Genomic DNA, 13,849 nt, shown 5'->3' on the forward strand with positions numbered 1-13,849 from the left:
TTGTATCATGTGTTTTACTGAGCACTTGTATTCTACTTCCTCCGTTCCTAAATATAAGTCTTTTTAGAGATTTCAATAAGAACTAGATACGGATGTATATAGATATATTTTAGAGTGTAGATTCACTCATTTTGCTCCGTATGTAGTCCGTATTGAAATCTTCAAAAAGACTTATATGAGTGTAGATTCACTCATTTTGCTCCGTATGTAGTCCGTATTGAAATCTTCAAAAAGACTTATATTTAGGAACGGAGGGAGTGTGTCTAAGAGCAATTCTAGCAGAATTGTCATATGAGCAGTCACCATAATGCATATGGATCGAGCTCCATATGGATTTGAAGGCTGTGGTGGCTGTGTGCAAAAGTCGCTTATTGTCTTTTCCGGGTTTTTTTGGCTGTATTAACTCAATAATCACACCCAATTTGAGTGATTAAAACACTAATTTGAGATAACATTGCATTACAAAGTTACATAGGGTAAATTAGCGACATCTTCGTACTAATAAACTTATGACTTTTTATGTTTTGGAAGAAGCAATGGATGCTCCCCACCACGGCGATGGTGAATGATGTGCACGCGGCGCATGCATATGTGACGAGTCCACTTGTCCTCTACATGTGGTGGTGTGATGGTCTCACGACCTTGTCTTCGTTCCATTCTTGTCACTGAGGTTGGGGAGACCCATATGACGTGATTCGTCTCGGTGAATGTCATCATATCCATGTTGATTTTGCACAATCTAATGTGCTCCCACTTCGTTGCCAAATCAGATTGTGGCTCATTGTAATGGAGCCAGATGACGCGGTCGCTCTCCTTTGCCAACACCTGCCTCACAATGGTGTCCTTGAAGATTTGCCTGACAACGGTCGCTCATCCTATGCCTCCTTGCGAGTGAGACAACGGTGATATGAGCCGCGTGGGCGCGGCTTGTCTTGCCCATATGGGATCTACACGTAGCTGTGCTTGATATCCCATACAATGTCGTGTGTTTTGAGATCTCAGTTCGGCCACTCATTGAGGAGGGCGGGTTCCTCCACGGCGGCCTCTTGCAAATCACGTCGATCCCATTCCTCCTCGACGATAAGGGTAACCTCCTCCTCTTCCTCCCCGTCCAAAATCTGATCCTCCTTCAAGAGCGGCACCCTGCCTGGCCACGAGGGAAGCGACATGACAACGGGAAGGAAAGTGAAGGTTGTAGGCGGCGAGGATATGATCTATTCAATGCTAGCGACACCTTTTTATAGCCGCGGGAAACGTGGCGGGGATGACCATTGGCGTGGAAGGTTGAGGAGGGAGGTGAAACTTCCCTCCCTTGCAAGTGATTGGCAAATGGAGTGCCCTCCAACCCAATGCCTCACAACCTCTAAATATGGAGGCTTGCGGGCTCAATTTGAAGCTCCGTCCATAAATTCTGACGACCAAGGGTGGTACGGCGACTCTGTTTTTTTTTTTTTGAACAAAGGAAGGCACCAACTGGTGCCAATTCATTCAGCTCAACGTCATAGTACATAAAGAGGTACAAGATCTGCCAAGAAATGGGAAAGAAAGAGCAGCAGAATCTGAGAAGCTAGAGCTGAAAAGAAGTCCTTGAAGACAGCAAAGGAGCAAGAATCCCCGCTGATGAACAACATGACCAAAATGCCAAGGCAGTCAAAGGAGAAAAGAACATGCTCTACTAATCTGACAGATACAGAGAAGATGAAGCAGCAATTAGATCGAGATAGAGATTAAATGCAGCATCATCCCCTATCTTCACTTTTGTGCACCCTCTAAATCGCCCTGTAACTTCCCCAAAGTTTCTGATCATATCCTGCAAAAACACAAAAGAGGTTCTTTGCATCTCTAGTAGTCCAAACCCATGATAGCTTTAAGGCCCCTGTAGCTGAAAAACTTAAAGAGCAAACACAACATAGCAGCGTAAATAGGAAAGAGGCCTGAAACCAAAATACAAAGAACTAATAGCAGTGAACAGTGTGTAACTTAACACCAGGAATTTGAAGATTTGATATGAGGGACACAACATGACAGGATATAGAAGAGTGGTTTTGAGCAAAACAACAAACTTGAGTGTTCCCAGTAGATCTAAAAACCTGTTGCGCAAGATCATGAGCAATCCCATTAATTTCTCTCGAAATATGAAACACCTTAGGATGCAAAGCAGAAGTGTGTTTAAAGAAGATGGCCAGATCCTTTCTAATATTCCAAGGAATAGAGGAATCCAAGGTGTTTCTCAGAGCAGCACACTTAGCAAGAGAAAGATAGTCAGTTAAAAAAATTGGATGAGCAATATTAAGCTGAGAGGCAATATGAGCAGCAGAAGTAAGAGCAATGGCTTCAGCTTGCAAAGGAGTAGAAGTAGACGAAGCCGAGGCTTGAACTTGAACATTGATTTCTCCTTGGTCAGATGGAATTGAGATGAAAATTCCAACACCTGTGGCAACCTCTCCTTGTGGAAGGCCAGGGACTTTATTTGATCTGAAAGCTGCATCAGAAAATATTTTCGGTCCAACAATTAACAAATCAGACTTAAGAGTAGTACCTTGCAAAGGAACATGATTGCCAATAGAATGTTCACCTTGAACCTGCTGTTGCTTATTACAAAGGCATGAAAGAACACCATCAAAGTCCAAATTTAAAGCAATAGCTGCAATATTAACTTGGTAAGGAAGTGCTTTCTTTCTATCAAAAAGAAAATCATTACGTGCTTTCCAAAGGCACCACAGAAAATTGAGGATATTTGGAATAGAACCATTTGGGTGGTCCATTTGAATGAGAGCAATAAGCACTGAATGCATCGTAGAATGGCCTTGAAGTAAAACTTCAGATCTGAGAAACCAAGGAGAGGAAAACCAGGCCACACGAGCAAAATGACAAAGGAAGAAAGGATGAAACTCATCCTCCTGCTGACCACATCGACAACATATCTGAGAAATGTGAATCGAGAAACGACCAGCACGCAAGCCAGTAGGTAAAGCCTTTCTAAGTAATCTCCAGGCAAAAGTTTGCACCCTAGGAAGCATAGTTTTTTGTTTCCAAATCAACTTAAGAAGATTTTTCAAATCCAAGGGAATAGCAACAGGCACATTTCTGGGATTAGTATAAATCTGCTGCAAATTAAGCTTGTAAGCAGACTTTGCAGAGCAAATGCCATTAGGAGTAAGATCCCAACAAAGCAAATCCGGTCCATCATCATCAATAATATCAGTTTTAACAATGAGAGAAGCAATAGGCTGCCGAAAAAGCGAGAAAACAAAGTCCTGATTCCAAGTTTTTTGCCCCGGAAGCCAGAGATCTCTAACTAAAGAGGGATAACTAAAGCCAGCTTGCTGTGGAATGAGATGATCATGGATAGTATCCCAATGAGCACACCAAGGCATGCTCCAAATTGTAATGCTACCTTGAGTTAATTGATAGAAAGAATGAGCCTTAAGATTGGGTAACATTTTCAAAATAGAAGCCCAAAAAGCAGATTTAGGAGGAGTTGCAGTAGCTTTCCAAATAGAAGTATCATGAAAATACTTAGACTTAAGCACAAGATACAAGTGAGAAGAAGGAAGTTTGGCTAACCTCCACACAGCAGCCAGAAGAAGGCTCTCATTAATGGCCTTCAGATTCTTTATGCCCAGACCACCTTCATCTTTAGAATTGCAAATATCCTTCCAAGCTCTAAGACAAAGACTCTTCTTAGAATCATTTTCTCGCACACCTGTCCACCAGAAGTTCCTAATAATAGCTGTGAGTTTAGCAATGAGTTTCTTAGTAAACAAGATATTAGCCATATAATAGACAGGAATAGCCGAGAAAACCGAACGAATTAATTCAAGCCTAGCAGCATGAGAAAGCATGTTGGCTTTATAAGTGGGCAGCTTATTCAAAAATTTGTCAATAACAAAGTTATAAGCAGCAACTCTATTTTTAGCAGGAAGAACAAGCGGATGACCAAGGTGGGTGAAATTACTATCCAAATTAGAAACTAGAAAGATTTGCTTAATCTCCTGCATAGTAGTATTAGGGACATGAGAGCTAAAAAGAATGGCAGATTTGGCCTAGTTAGCGTTTGGCCTGAGATAGAACAAAAGTGCTGAATCAGATTGGCCATAGCATGAGCCTCTTGGAGAGTAGCCTGCCCACAAACCAACAAGTCATCAGCAAATAAGAGAGAGTGGATAGAGGGGCAATTTGGACCAAGAGAAATTCCATGAAGGTGATGAGCAACAAGCGCTTCGTTAAGAGCAATAGATAATTCATTTATAGCAATTACAAACAAATACGGGGACATAGGACAACCTTGACAAATACCTCGAAAACTTTTAAACTTGTGCGAGGGCTGGCCATTGATCAACATAGAAAACGTGGGAGAAGATATACAAGCATAAACCAAATTAATGAAATGAGCATGCAACCCTTTTCGTGCAAGAGCAGAAGCAATAAAATTCCATTCTAAACGATCAAAAGCTTTAGCAAGATCAATTTTAAGCATGAAAGCATTGTGTTTCCAAGATTTTAGAGAGAAGGAGTGAGTAATCTCTTGAGCAATAATAATATTGTCACTAATCCTTCTACCCTCAATGAAAGCTTGCTGAGCGGGATCTATGTAATCAGGAAGATGAGGCTTAATCCTATTAGCAAGCGATTTCGTAATGATTTTATAAACAACATTACAAAGACTAATAGGACGATAGTCCATAGGAACTTGAGGGACAAGCTTTTTGGGGATAAGAGCAATACTTGTGTCATTAATATGAGGAGGCAAAATATCGGTGATGTAAAAGTTGGCCACAAGTTGCGTAACCTCCTCTCCTATCCAATCCCAAGCAGCCAAATAGAATTCAACATTAAAACCATCTGGTCCCGGAGAGGCATTTAACTTCATGTCTTTGAGAATCTGCAAAACTTCATGTTTATCAGGAATAGCATAGGTAGGATCCGAAGAATCATTAGGCCATTGAGTGGTAAGATAAGGTCTATCAGAGTTATCATTCGGAGAAGAGAAGATGTAACGAAAGTAATTGACAAATGTGTTCGTAATAGCAGAAGGTTTGAAATGAAGCACATCATTCTCATCTTTAACAGAGCAAATAGTATTTCTCTTTCTCCGCTTAACTACCGACTGATGAAAGAATTTAGTATTACGGTCCCCAGCCACAACCCAACCTTTCTTACTTCGCTACTTATAAAATTGATTAAGCTTGGAGAGCGTTTGTTCATACCTGAGAGTTAGAGAGCTTTCTAAAGCATGATCCTGCTGCTGCAGTGGGTGTTGCTGAAGTTGATTAATGTTCGCTTCAAGTTCCGAAAGATCGTGCTGGAGAGGCTTTTTTTTTCCTGCACCACATCTTTAAAGAGCCTGCCAAAGAAGAGGTTTTGGCTGCAAAAGAAGTAAGTGAACAATTGTTCCAAGCAGATTTAGCAAAATCAATGAAGTCCTTCTCCATCAACCACCAGTTTTCAAATTTAAACGTTTGCTTGGGCCTAACAAAATTGCCATCAGTAGATACTAAAATGGGAGCATGATCACTGAGGATAATAGGCAAATTAAGAACCTTGGTATTAGGATAATGCATACACCATTCAGAATTAACCAAGCAACGATCAAGGCGCCTGTAAATGGGATAAGGAGTGTGCTGCTTACTACGCCAAGTATACGCAGGACCACTAAAGCCTATATCAAAGAAACCACAATTTTTAACAAGCGAACGAAAAGTAGTCATACGATAGTAATTAACATTGCCATTATGCCCATCCGTATCATACAAGATGTCGTTAAGATCACCCATACACATCATGGGCATACCCAGATGATCATAAACAAAAGATGAAACTTGACTCCAAATGGCAGTAATCTGCCTATGATAGGGGTCACCATATATACAGATCAAACAAAATTGAACTCCTGAGACTAGGTGAACTACATTAGCTAGAACACAGTGAAAGGAAGCACTATAAACAGAAACTTTGAGCTCATCATTCCACATGAGCCAGAGCCCTCCTGAAGCACCTCTAGAGGGGACAACAAAAGCATTAGTAACATCAAACCTATTAACAAGATCAACAGAACGAACTTTGGAGGATTTGATTTCCAAAACAAAAGTTACCTGCGCTTTAGTGGAACGAATCAAGTTGGCCAGAAAGACCATACGATCATTGCCAAGGTTCCGACCCATACCTCGGCAATTCCAAGCAATGGCTTTCATGGCACCCAATCTCTCAAACAAATAGCAGTATGATGCGGCCGTGGCAGGTTGAAAACTATGGTGCAGCAATAGTTGAGGTACTGATCTTAATCAACGGCTCAGCTAATCTGGGACTAAGCGCCCTGGACCGGAGAGACGACGGTGGCGGTGCTACTGCAGCAGAGCAAGAGGCTCGTTGGATTGAGGCTTGGGCATCAGCCAAATGGAAACAGCGGCGGCGCAGAAACATGAGGATGGCTCCAGTAGTTGGATCTGAAAGGCAGCTGCCAGATCCAGCTTGGAGAAGCGAGGAATCGACTCAAGAAAGGAGATGGGATGGATCCAATCGGGTTGAGATAGGCAGGGAACGGGCAAGGAAGAGGAAGAACAGGGCAGCGGGAGAGGAGCAGGGGATCGTCACCGGACAAGGCAGATCCAGAGGGACCAACCACATGGCTGATGGATTGGGAAAGAGAAAGGAGATGGGACAGAGGAGATAAAGGATTAGGGGAGGAATTAGGGAAGAACAGAGGAAGGAAGCTGAGATACAGCATATCGCCAGTCCAGAAAAGTCCGCTCGATAGATGGCAGAGTATCGTCCCTTGATGCGTTTAGGGAACTGGTTAAAACAACTTTGTCGGCTAAATCGTTATATGGACGGTTGTTATGGACTTATGGTGATCGGGCAGATAGAGCGCCTGAGCTATCCTTTCCCTTACCAATGGTTGCCTGTATTTCCAAATGCACTACAGAAGAACGAACCCTCCACCCACCCACGAAAGAGTCTACATTTTAACAGTTCACACAGAAGCAGAAGCGCTACAACTCTCTCTGACAAAGAGAGTAGCTCTTTCCCTGTCAGTCCGGTCGAGCTGATCCCACAAAAATGGCGTCGTGAGCAAATGACGCAGTGACCAGAACTAATACCGGGCCGGCCAGCGACGAACATGGCGGTGGCGACCTAAACTTCGACGGTCTTCTGGTTGAGCGCCGTGTACCTCCACCTCTCCTTCTCCACGAAGTCGGCGTCCAAGAACTTGGCCACGAACGCCCACAGCTTGTACGCGTCCTCGAAGTTGCTCAAGAACCCCAGCGACGCATTCACCACGTGGATCCCCACCTCGCCGCCGCCGTCGCCGTCGCTTGCCTGCTCAAGGACGGCGCTCCTGTCGGCCTCGTACTTGTCGGCGAACCAGATGTTCCGCAGGAAGCCGCAGGTGAGCGAGATGGCCTGCCGGTCGGCAAGCTTCTGCACCAGCGCCGGCGCCACCTTCTCCCCCTTCCAGTCGTACACGTTGAACGCCAGCGAGGGTCCCCGCTCGAACTTGACGCGCGGTCCGTACACCCGCACCAGCTGCTTCCCGCCGCCGTGCTCCGGGTGCGGGTGCCGCAGCTTCTGCATCGCCACCACCAGCCAGTTGCTGATGCACCGCAGCCGGTTGCCGATGGCGATGAGGCCCAGCGCGTCCGCGTGGTCCAGCCCCCTGCACTCCACCTCCAGCATGCGCTCCTCCTCTGCTTCTACTGCTGCTGGCGGCGGCCATGGCCGACTGCCTTCTTCGGCTTCGGATGGCCTACGGTCCACCTCGCAAATTTCCGGCGTGTCGCCGTTCTCGGCCTCGTCGGTCGTGCGACCGGTGGCGGTGGCGCTGAGCGGGCCGGAAAATGAGCTGGTGGTATCGACATCGTCCGCCGTCGGCGGGTCGGCCACTTTGGGGAAGGTGAGCGAGTGCTCCAGGTCGGTGGAGTAGTCGTCGCGGAGCGACCACCGCCGCGCCGGAACGATGCTGACGATGCCGATGCTGCGCGCGACCGCGGAGCGCTCGAGCGCGCCGAGGCTGGCCTTCTTGACGAACAGCCCGGCGAAGCCCGAGGGGTTCTCGCCGAACACCTTGAAGAAGTTGCAGACGATGAAGTCCGGGCGGAGGAGGGAGAGGCCGAGGGTGTCGAGGTCCTTGGCGCCGAGCGCGCACGCGTCCAGCGCCACGTGCCACCCCTGCTCCGCCGCGGCGCTCATCCAGAGGTACGGGTACCTCGCGCCGGTCATGCGGGACACCAGCGGAAACACGAAGAGCCCGCGGCCGCGCTGCCGCCGCCGCCCACGGAGCAGCTTTTTGCGGAGGTCCGCGGCGTGGACGCGCATGCTCGGCCACGCGAAGCTCGCGTTCATGACCTCCGCGCCGCGGCTGCGCGCGCTCTGAGCCATGGCACCCACCGCCTCGCTCTCGTAGTCGTACACGGAGAGCAGCTTCTTCCTGCCGCCGCCGGGAGTGAAGGAGTAGGATTCTGCCAGCAGCCGGAAGGCCGTGGTCCGGTTCGCCGTGCACACCATGGTGTACTCGTCCTCGGGGATCTTAAGGGACGCCATGATGCGCCTCGTGACGGCGCCGCTGATGCCCCCCGCCGCGGATGCGGCGGCAGTGCCGTCCCCGCATTGCTGCACCTGCGACCGCAGGCTCGCCGACCTGTACGCGATGTCGAAGAAGGGGGGCTGCCACGCCGACGGCTCCGCCGGAGCTGACGTGGACGGCAGCGACGAGTTCATCTGCGCGTGGGAGAAGAGGTTCATCCCGTTGTAGTCCAGGCAGACGTGGCGGTCGAGGTGCCTGTACTCCCCGTCCCTGATCGCGTCCGCCGAGCCGGCTAGCCCGCCGTACTGCGGGAACGCGGAGGCGAACTCCGAGTAGGCCTCAGGGAGCGGCGGGAGGGACTCGTGGTTGGTGAACACCGGCGCCCCGGGGAACAGCCCCGACGCCGCTGACCTGACGAAGTTGTGCCGCGACGTCCTCGCCGACGTGGTCGTGACGGTCGTAACCGTGGCCGTCCGCTTGGCGCGCACCGGCACGCAGCCGGGCATGCACCCGTGCTCGCGGTCCGCAGCCCCATTCGATGCCGACGCCGCCGGCATCTCGCGCTGCTTCTGCTTCTGCCTCTGCCTCCTGTCGTCGTCGCCGGCTGCCGCGTTCTTGCTGCCCCTGGATAAGTACTTTGTGAAGAGGAAGAGCATGGTTGCCTCATGGGCAGGTTGTCGTTGGGCTAGCTAGCTCGGCGCCGGCCGGGCGCGGTCGACGCCGCTGTCTAGGAGCTGTCGGACAGCGACCGGATGGCCGGCCGGCCGCGGCCGCCTCTTTCTGAGCTCCTTGTTTGCTTCGCTAGCTGGTGATGAACGACGATGTGCGCGCCAGTGGCTCTCCTGCTGCCGGGGGAAACCTTTAGTTTCTCCTTGAGCTAGCCAAGTCCACAGGCTCGCGCAGACAGCGACGTAGCAAGAAAGCGTGAAGCAGCAGCACCCATCTGGTTCATGGAGGCTGGTATGCAGTTCCAGTCAATGAGAAACCGCTGAATGACAGATGATTATATAGGATGATGGATGAGTATTAGCCCTTTTTAATCTGGCCTGGATGATTGTCTTCAACCTGAACATGCATTCACTTGTATGATGATGGATGGTAAACCAGAGCAGACAGAGTTGCTTTCCCATTCCCCCGGATTCATGGATTTTTACGAGGTAATAGCACCCCAGATCCACAAACTTGCACAGAATGTGATGTTTTAGTTCAAAACTTGCAAAATGTTACTGAGGACTCCCACAATTTGACACCCTATGTGATGTTTTGGTCCACAGCCAATTACAACATGACAAGTGGCAGTCTAGAGGGTGGACCGGTCAGCTCTTGCAATTTTGCACAAAGGCCCCTGCCGTTTCCTCGATTCAGCAATGTTACAGAGCTCATGACCAAGATCGCTACGACGCCAACTACACTCTGCTCAACAACAGGTTTGCATGTGAATGCGATGCATTTGGTCGATCTGGTTAGCTACCTGGGTTCTCGGAGAGCATGAGGTTGGTGAGGAGCTTGCGCCTATCTGAAACCAATTTACAGAAGCAATCGATCTAAGTTACAGATTAACCCGCTACCACAAAAAATTCAGTCTGAAACCAACAAGCTAGATTCATATGCGACCATCAACAATTCAGTAAAGCATCGCAATACTGTTCGTTTTTGTTAAACTGAACTGACGAGACTGAACAACTAGCACGATTTCAGAACTGACCACACCGTGTAGTAGACAGACATATAATTTAGAAGACCTGAGACTCTGTCCAATTCCAATCGGCTGCTGCTTTCGATCTGAACTAGATACTGAAACAAACAGATTCGATCAACCCGCGACCGTCTACGACCGAAGCAGAATTCGGGTCCCGCACAGACCAGACAGCGATCGCGCTGGGAGGGGGGGTGGGAGTCTGCGAGAGGGGATCGATGGATCGGTGGTATGCATATCCTGAAGGACGTAGGCGACCTTGGCGGAGTCGGAGTAGCTGGGAAGCGACATGCCGCCGGCGGCGAGCGAGAGCTTGGCGGCGCCGATGGAGGCGACGCCGAGCATGGGCAGCTCGGCGGGGCTCCACTCGTAGTAGGCGCCGCCGTAGGCCTTGGCCGGCTGCCTCGGGGTCAGATCCACCGCCATCGAAAAAGGAGAAGCTGCTACGATCGATCGAGAGGTCGGTTGGTTGGGGGGTTGGAGGGTTGCCGGGAGCTGGAGGGCGTGATCGTATCGCCGTATCGGTGCAACGTAGCGGAGCCGCCACGCCGCGTCGTCGTTCCACAGCCTCGCGTGCGTCGGCCTCGCCGACAAGTGCGGCGCGGGCGCGGCGGGCCATCTCTACGGCCCGAGCAGAGGCATCAGCGCGACCCCTGTGAGGCTGCTCCCCGCGGCCCCTGCGAGGCTGCTTGCGTCGACGTCGGCACGCTGGAGTTCCGGTCCGTGGTGGAGCCCGTCAGCCGCATCCAGCCGGCGCTCGCCACCCGCCCCGGATCATACTTCTTCCTCGCCAACTGCACCGGCATCGACACGCGGAAGCACGAGGTGTACTGCACGGTGGCGGCCGGCGGCGAGCAGCTGCCCACCAACCCCTACCGCTTCAGGGTGGCCTACGACAAGCTTGTGATCGCCAGCGGCGCCGAGCCGCTCACCTTCAACGTCAAGGGCGTCCAAGAGAACGCAATCTTCCTCCGCGAGGTGAACGAGGCGCAGCAGATCAGGCGCAAGCTCCTCACCAACCTCATGCTCTCCGAGAACCCAGGTAGCTAACCAGATCGATCAAATGCATCGCATTTGCATGCAAACCTGTTGTTGAGTAGAGTGTAGTTGGCGTCGTAGCGATCTTGGTCATGAGCTCTGTAACATTGCTGAATCAAGGAAACGGCAGGGGCCTTTGTGGAAAATTGCAAGAGCTGACCGGTCCACCCTCTGGACTGCCACTTGTCACGCTGTGATTGGCTGTGGACCAAAACATCACATAAGGTGTCAAGTTGTGGGAGTCCTCAGTAACATTTTGCAAGATTTGGACTAAAACATTACATTCTGTGCAAGTTTGTGGATCTAGGGTGCTATTATCTCGATTTTTACTGTTCTGTTCTTCCGGTATTTACGCTACCGACGTTGACCGGCCAGTATGTTCAACCTGTGTGGTTGCGTTACTTTGTTCAGGACCGCCTTGCTTTTGTAGACGATCTGCAAAGTCGTGTAAACTACTCCTATATGGATTTATTTTATGGCTGCGTTTATTACTCTAGACATTTAATCCAGTTCTCCTACTAGACTGGAAGTCGCTCTTGACGTTGACACGGTACTAGCCTCTGTTCTGTTGTGCCTAAAATTACCTCCCCACTGAGATCTCCATCCTAGGCGATTCTAACCTAACTGGTTCATTAGTGTAGAGGACCCAAGGCATCGGAAAAGGAAGACGTGATTTTCTCGATAAACTGGCGATAGCAACAACCTAATGAGAGGAGCAGGGGACCTCTCTCCATGGCCGATGGCAACCTCAGCGATTTTTTTTTTCATTTTCGAATCAACTTGGTTCCAATTGCAAGATGGCAGACGGGCGGGAGTCTTGCGCTAGTCAATCAATCACTGACCCATCAAGTGTTGCGCATGTTTGGCGACTGACTGATCGTGGCAAAAATGAGTGGAGAGGAACGGCCATGGAACCGACCGGGGGAGAGATAGCGCGTTTTGACCAGCCTGCTTCGATCGGCTCAGCAGGAGCTCGCTGACGCGGACCGTATTCCCTCCCATTCCACCCATGCTATGCTACGACCTGCAGGGTTGCACCACGACCATGAGGATGTAGATGTACATATATTCCCGACGTGGCACCAAACAAATATAATCAAAATTGGCGTCCACCTCCGGCTGCTGTCTGCACGGACGAGCTGTTGAACAGTTTGCAACGCTCCCGTCGAGTCTGCGGAGGCGATCATTCCGGGCAGAAAAAAGGGCGTGGCGTGGCCGAAGTGGACAGCGCGCCACCGCGGGGAAAAGAAGCCCCACCACGCCACGACCGGTTCAACGACCTCGACGCGCCGGGGCGGCACTACACAGATAGAGAGAGGCCGTCCTGCTCCTGCCTGCTAACAAAAAAAGAAAAGAAAAATCTTCGTCTTGATTAATCTGGACAACGGCGACTGACGAGGAGACGGTGATTGATCCGTGTGAAAGATGTGAAAACGTGACCGGTAATCGGCGCCTCCACTGTACCTGTACCTGGAGGCCAAGCGCAAGGCCCGGCCAACACGTATGTCCACCTCAAAACATTTTAATCATTTGGTGGATCTTATCTTATTGCAAAACTATTTGATTGAACAATTGCAAAATGTCAATAAAACAATCAGGAATTGGAATAAAACATAGAGAATTTGTCTGTCATTGGCACATCAATGAACCACTTCATTCGCCTCTCACCCTGTCGTCGAATATCAAACCCTAGTAGGAATTCGAAAGACAATACCACACCACAATACCTGTGCCAGCACACCCATTCCTACGATATGTAGCTTCATCGGTGTTCATTTTGAGCCAGCTTTGACCAAGTCAGTGTTCATACATGTCGTTGCATAGGGGCCCTAGCCGTTGGCTGTGCTGGGATAAGGGCCCCAATGAGTTCCTTAATCAGCTCGATCGATCGTTGTGGCTGATACTAGACCTCACTGTGCTAGGAGACTCTCTCAAGTTGAAGATGATGAACATTCTCAAGGACATATATACAAGATGTTATTATCAAGATGATCTATATTCACAAAGACAAGCACCAATTAGAAGTGTTAGGAATTAATTGCTTAACTAGAGAATAATTTCTACTATGTCGGTTATCATAGTTTGACAACCACTCCTTGTAAACAACTTTATACTAGGGTATAAGGAAAATACATCCTACCACCTAGGGGTAGTTACCCCACATGTCCCATGTACTATCATGTGGTGGTATATATACTCTATATAAGATATTTCAAAGCGAGCAACATGAGAAAATTGCAAATTGGCTCATTGTTTTATTATATTTTGTGAAATGTGTACATATTTATACGTAAAAAGAAGCACATTCAAAATACGATACATACTATCAAAAAACTAGTATATATGCTGCCTAAATATTATTATATATTATATATTACGCGTACATACTCTTCGATTTGATATATACTACATACGACATACAAAATACAAGTGACAGTAACTACCACTGGTGGTAGTAAACATTTGTCATCAACAGTGTGAACATTGTTCCATCATTTTTTTTTACTTCAAAACAAAAAGCACTAGCTGGATAACATCATTCCCTTTCGGAGATGGCATTGACCCAATGATGAGGGCGAATCGATTTTGTT

The 13,849-nt window shown here is 48.9% G+C and overlaps 1 protein-coding gene and 1 pseudogene across 1 annotated transcript; one reads left to right on the forward strand and one right to left on the reverse strand.

The window, feature by feature from the left end:
* Positions 1-6,806: 6,806 nt before the first annotated feature.
* On the reverse strand, positions 6,807-9,495 carry LOC123156161 (uncharacterized). Its single transcript, XM_044574329.1, has one exon. It carries the CDS (start codon positions 9,178-9,180, stop codon positions 7,135-7,137), a length of 2,046 nt encoding a protein of 681 aa, XP_044430264.1. The 5' UTR covers positions 9,181-9,495; the 3' UTR covers positions 6,807-7,134.
* A 1,269-nt stretch (positions 9,496-10,764) lies between these two features.
* Positions 10,765-11,581, forward strand: LOC123156164 (internal alternative NAD(P)H-ubiquinone oxidoreductase A2, mitochondrial-like; annotated as a pseudogene).
* Positions 11,582-13,849: the final 2,268 nt, after the last annotated feature.

This window comes from Triticum aestivum, chromosome 7B (genome assembly GCF_018294505.1).
Source record: "Triticum aestivum cultivar Chinese Spring chromosome 7B, IWGSC CS RefSeq v2.1, whole genome shotgun sequence".
NCBI classification, from domain to species: domain Eukaryota; kingdom Viridiplantae; phylum Streptophyta; class Magnoliopsida; order Poales; family Poaceae; genus Triticum; species Triticum aestivum.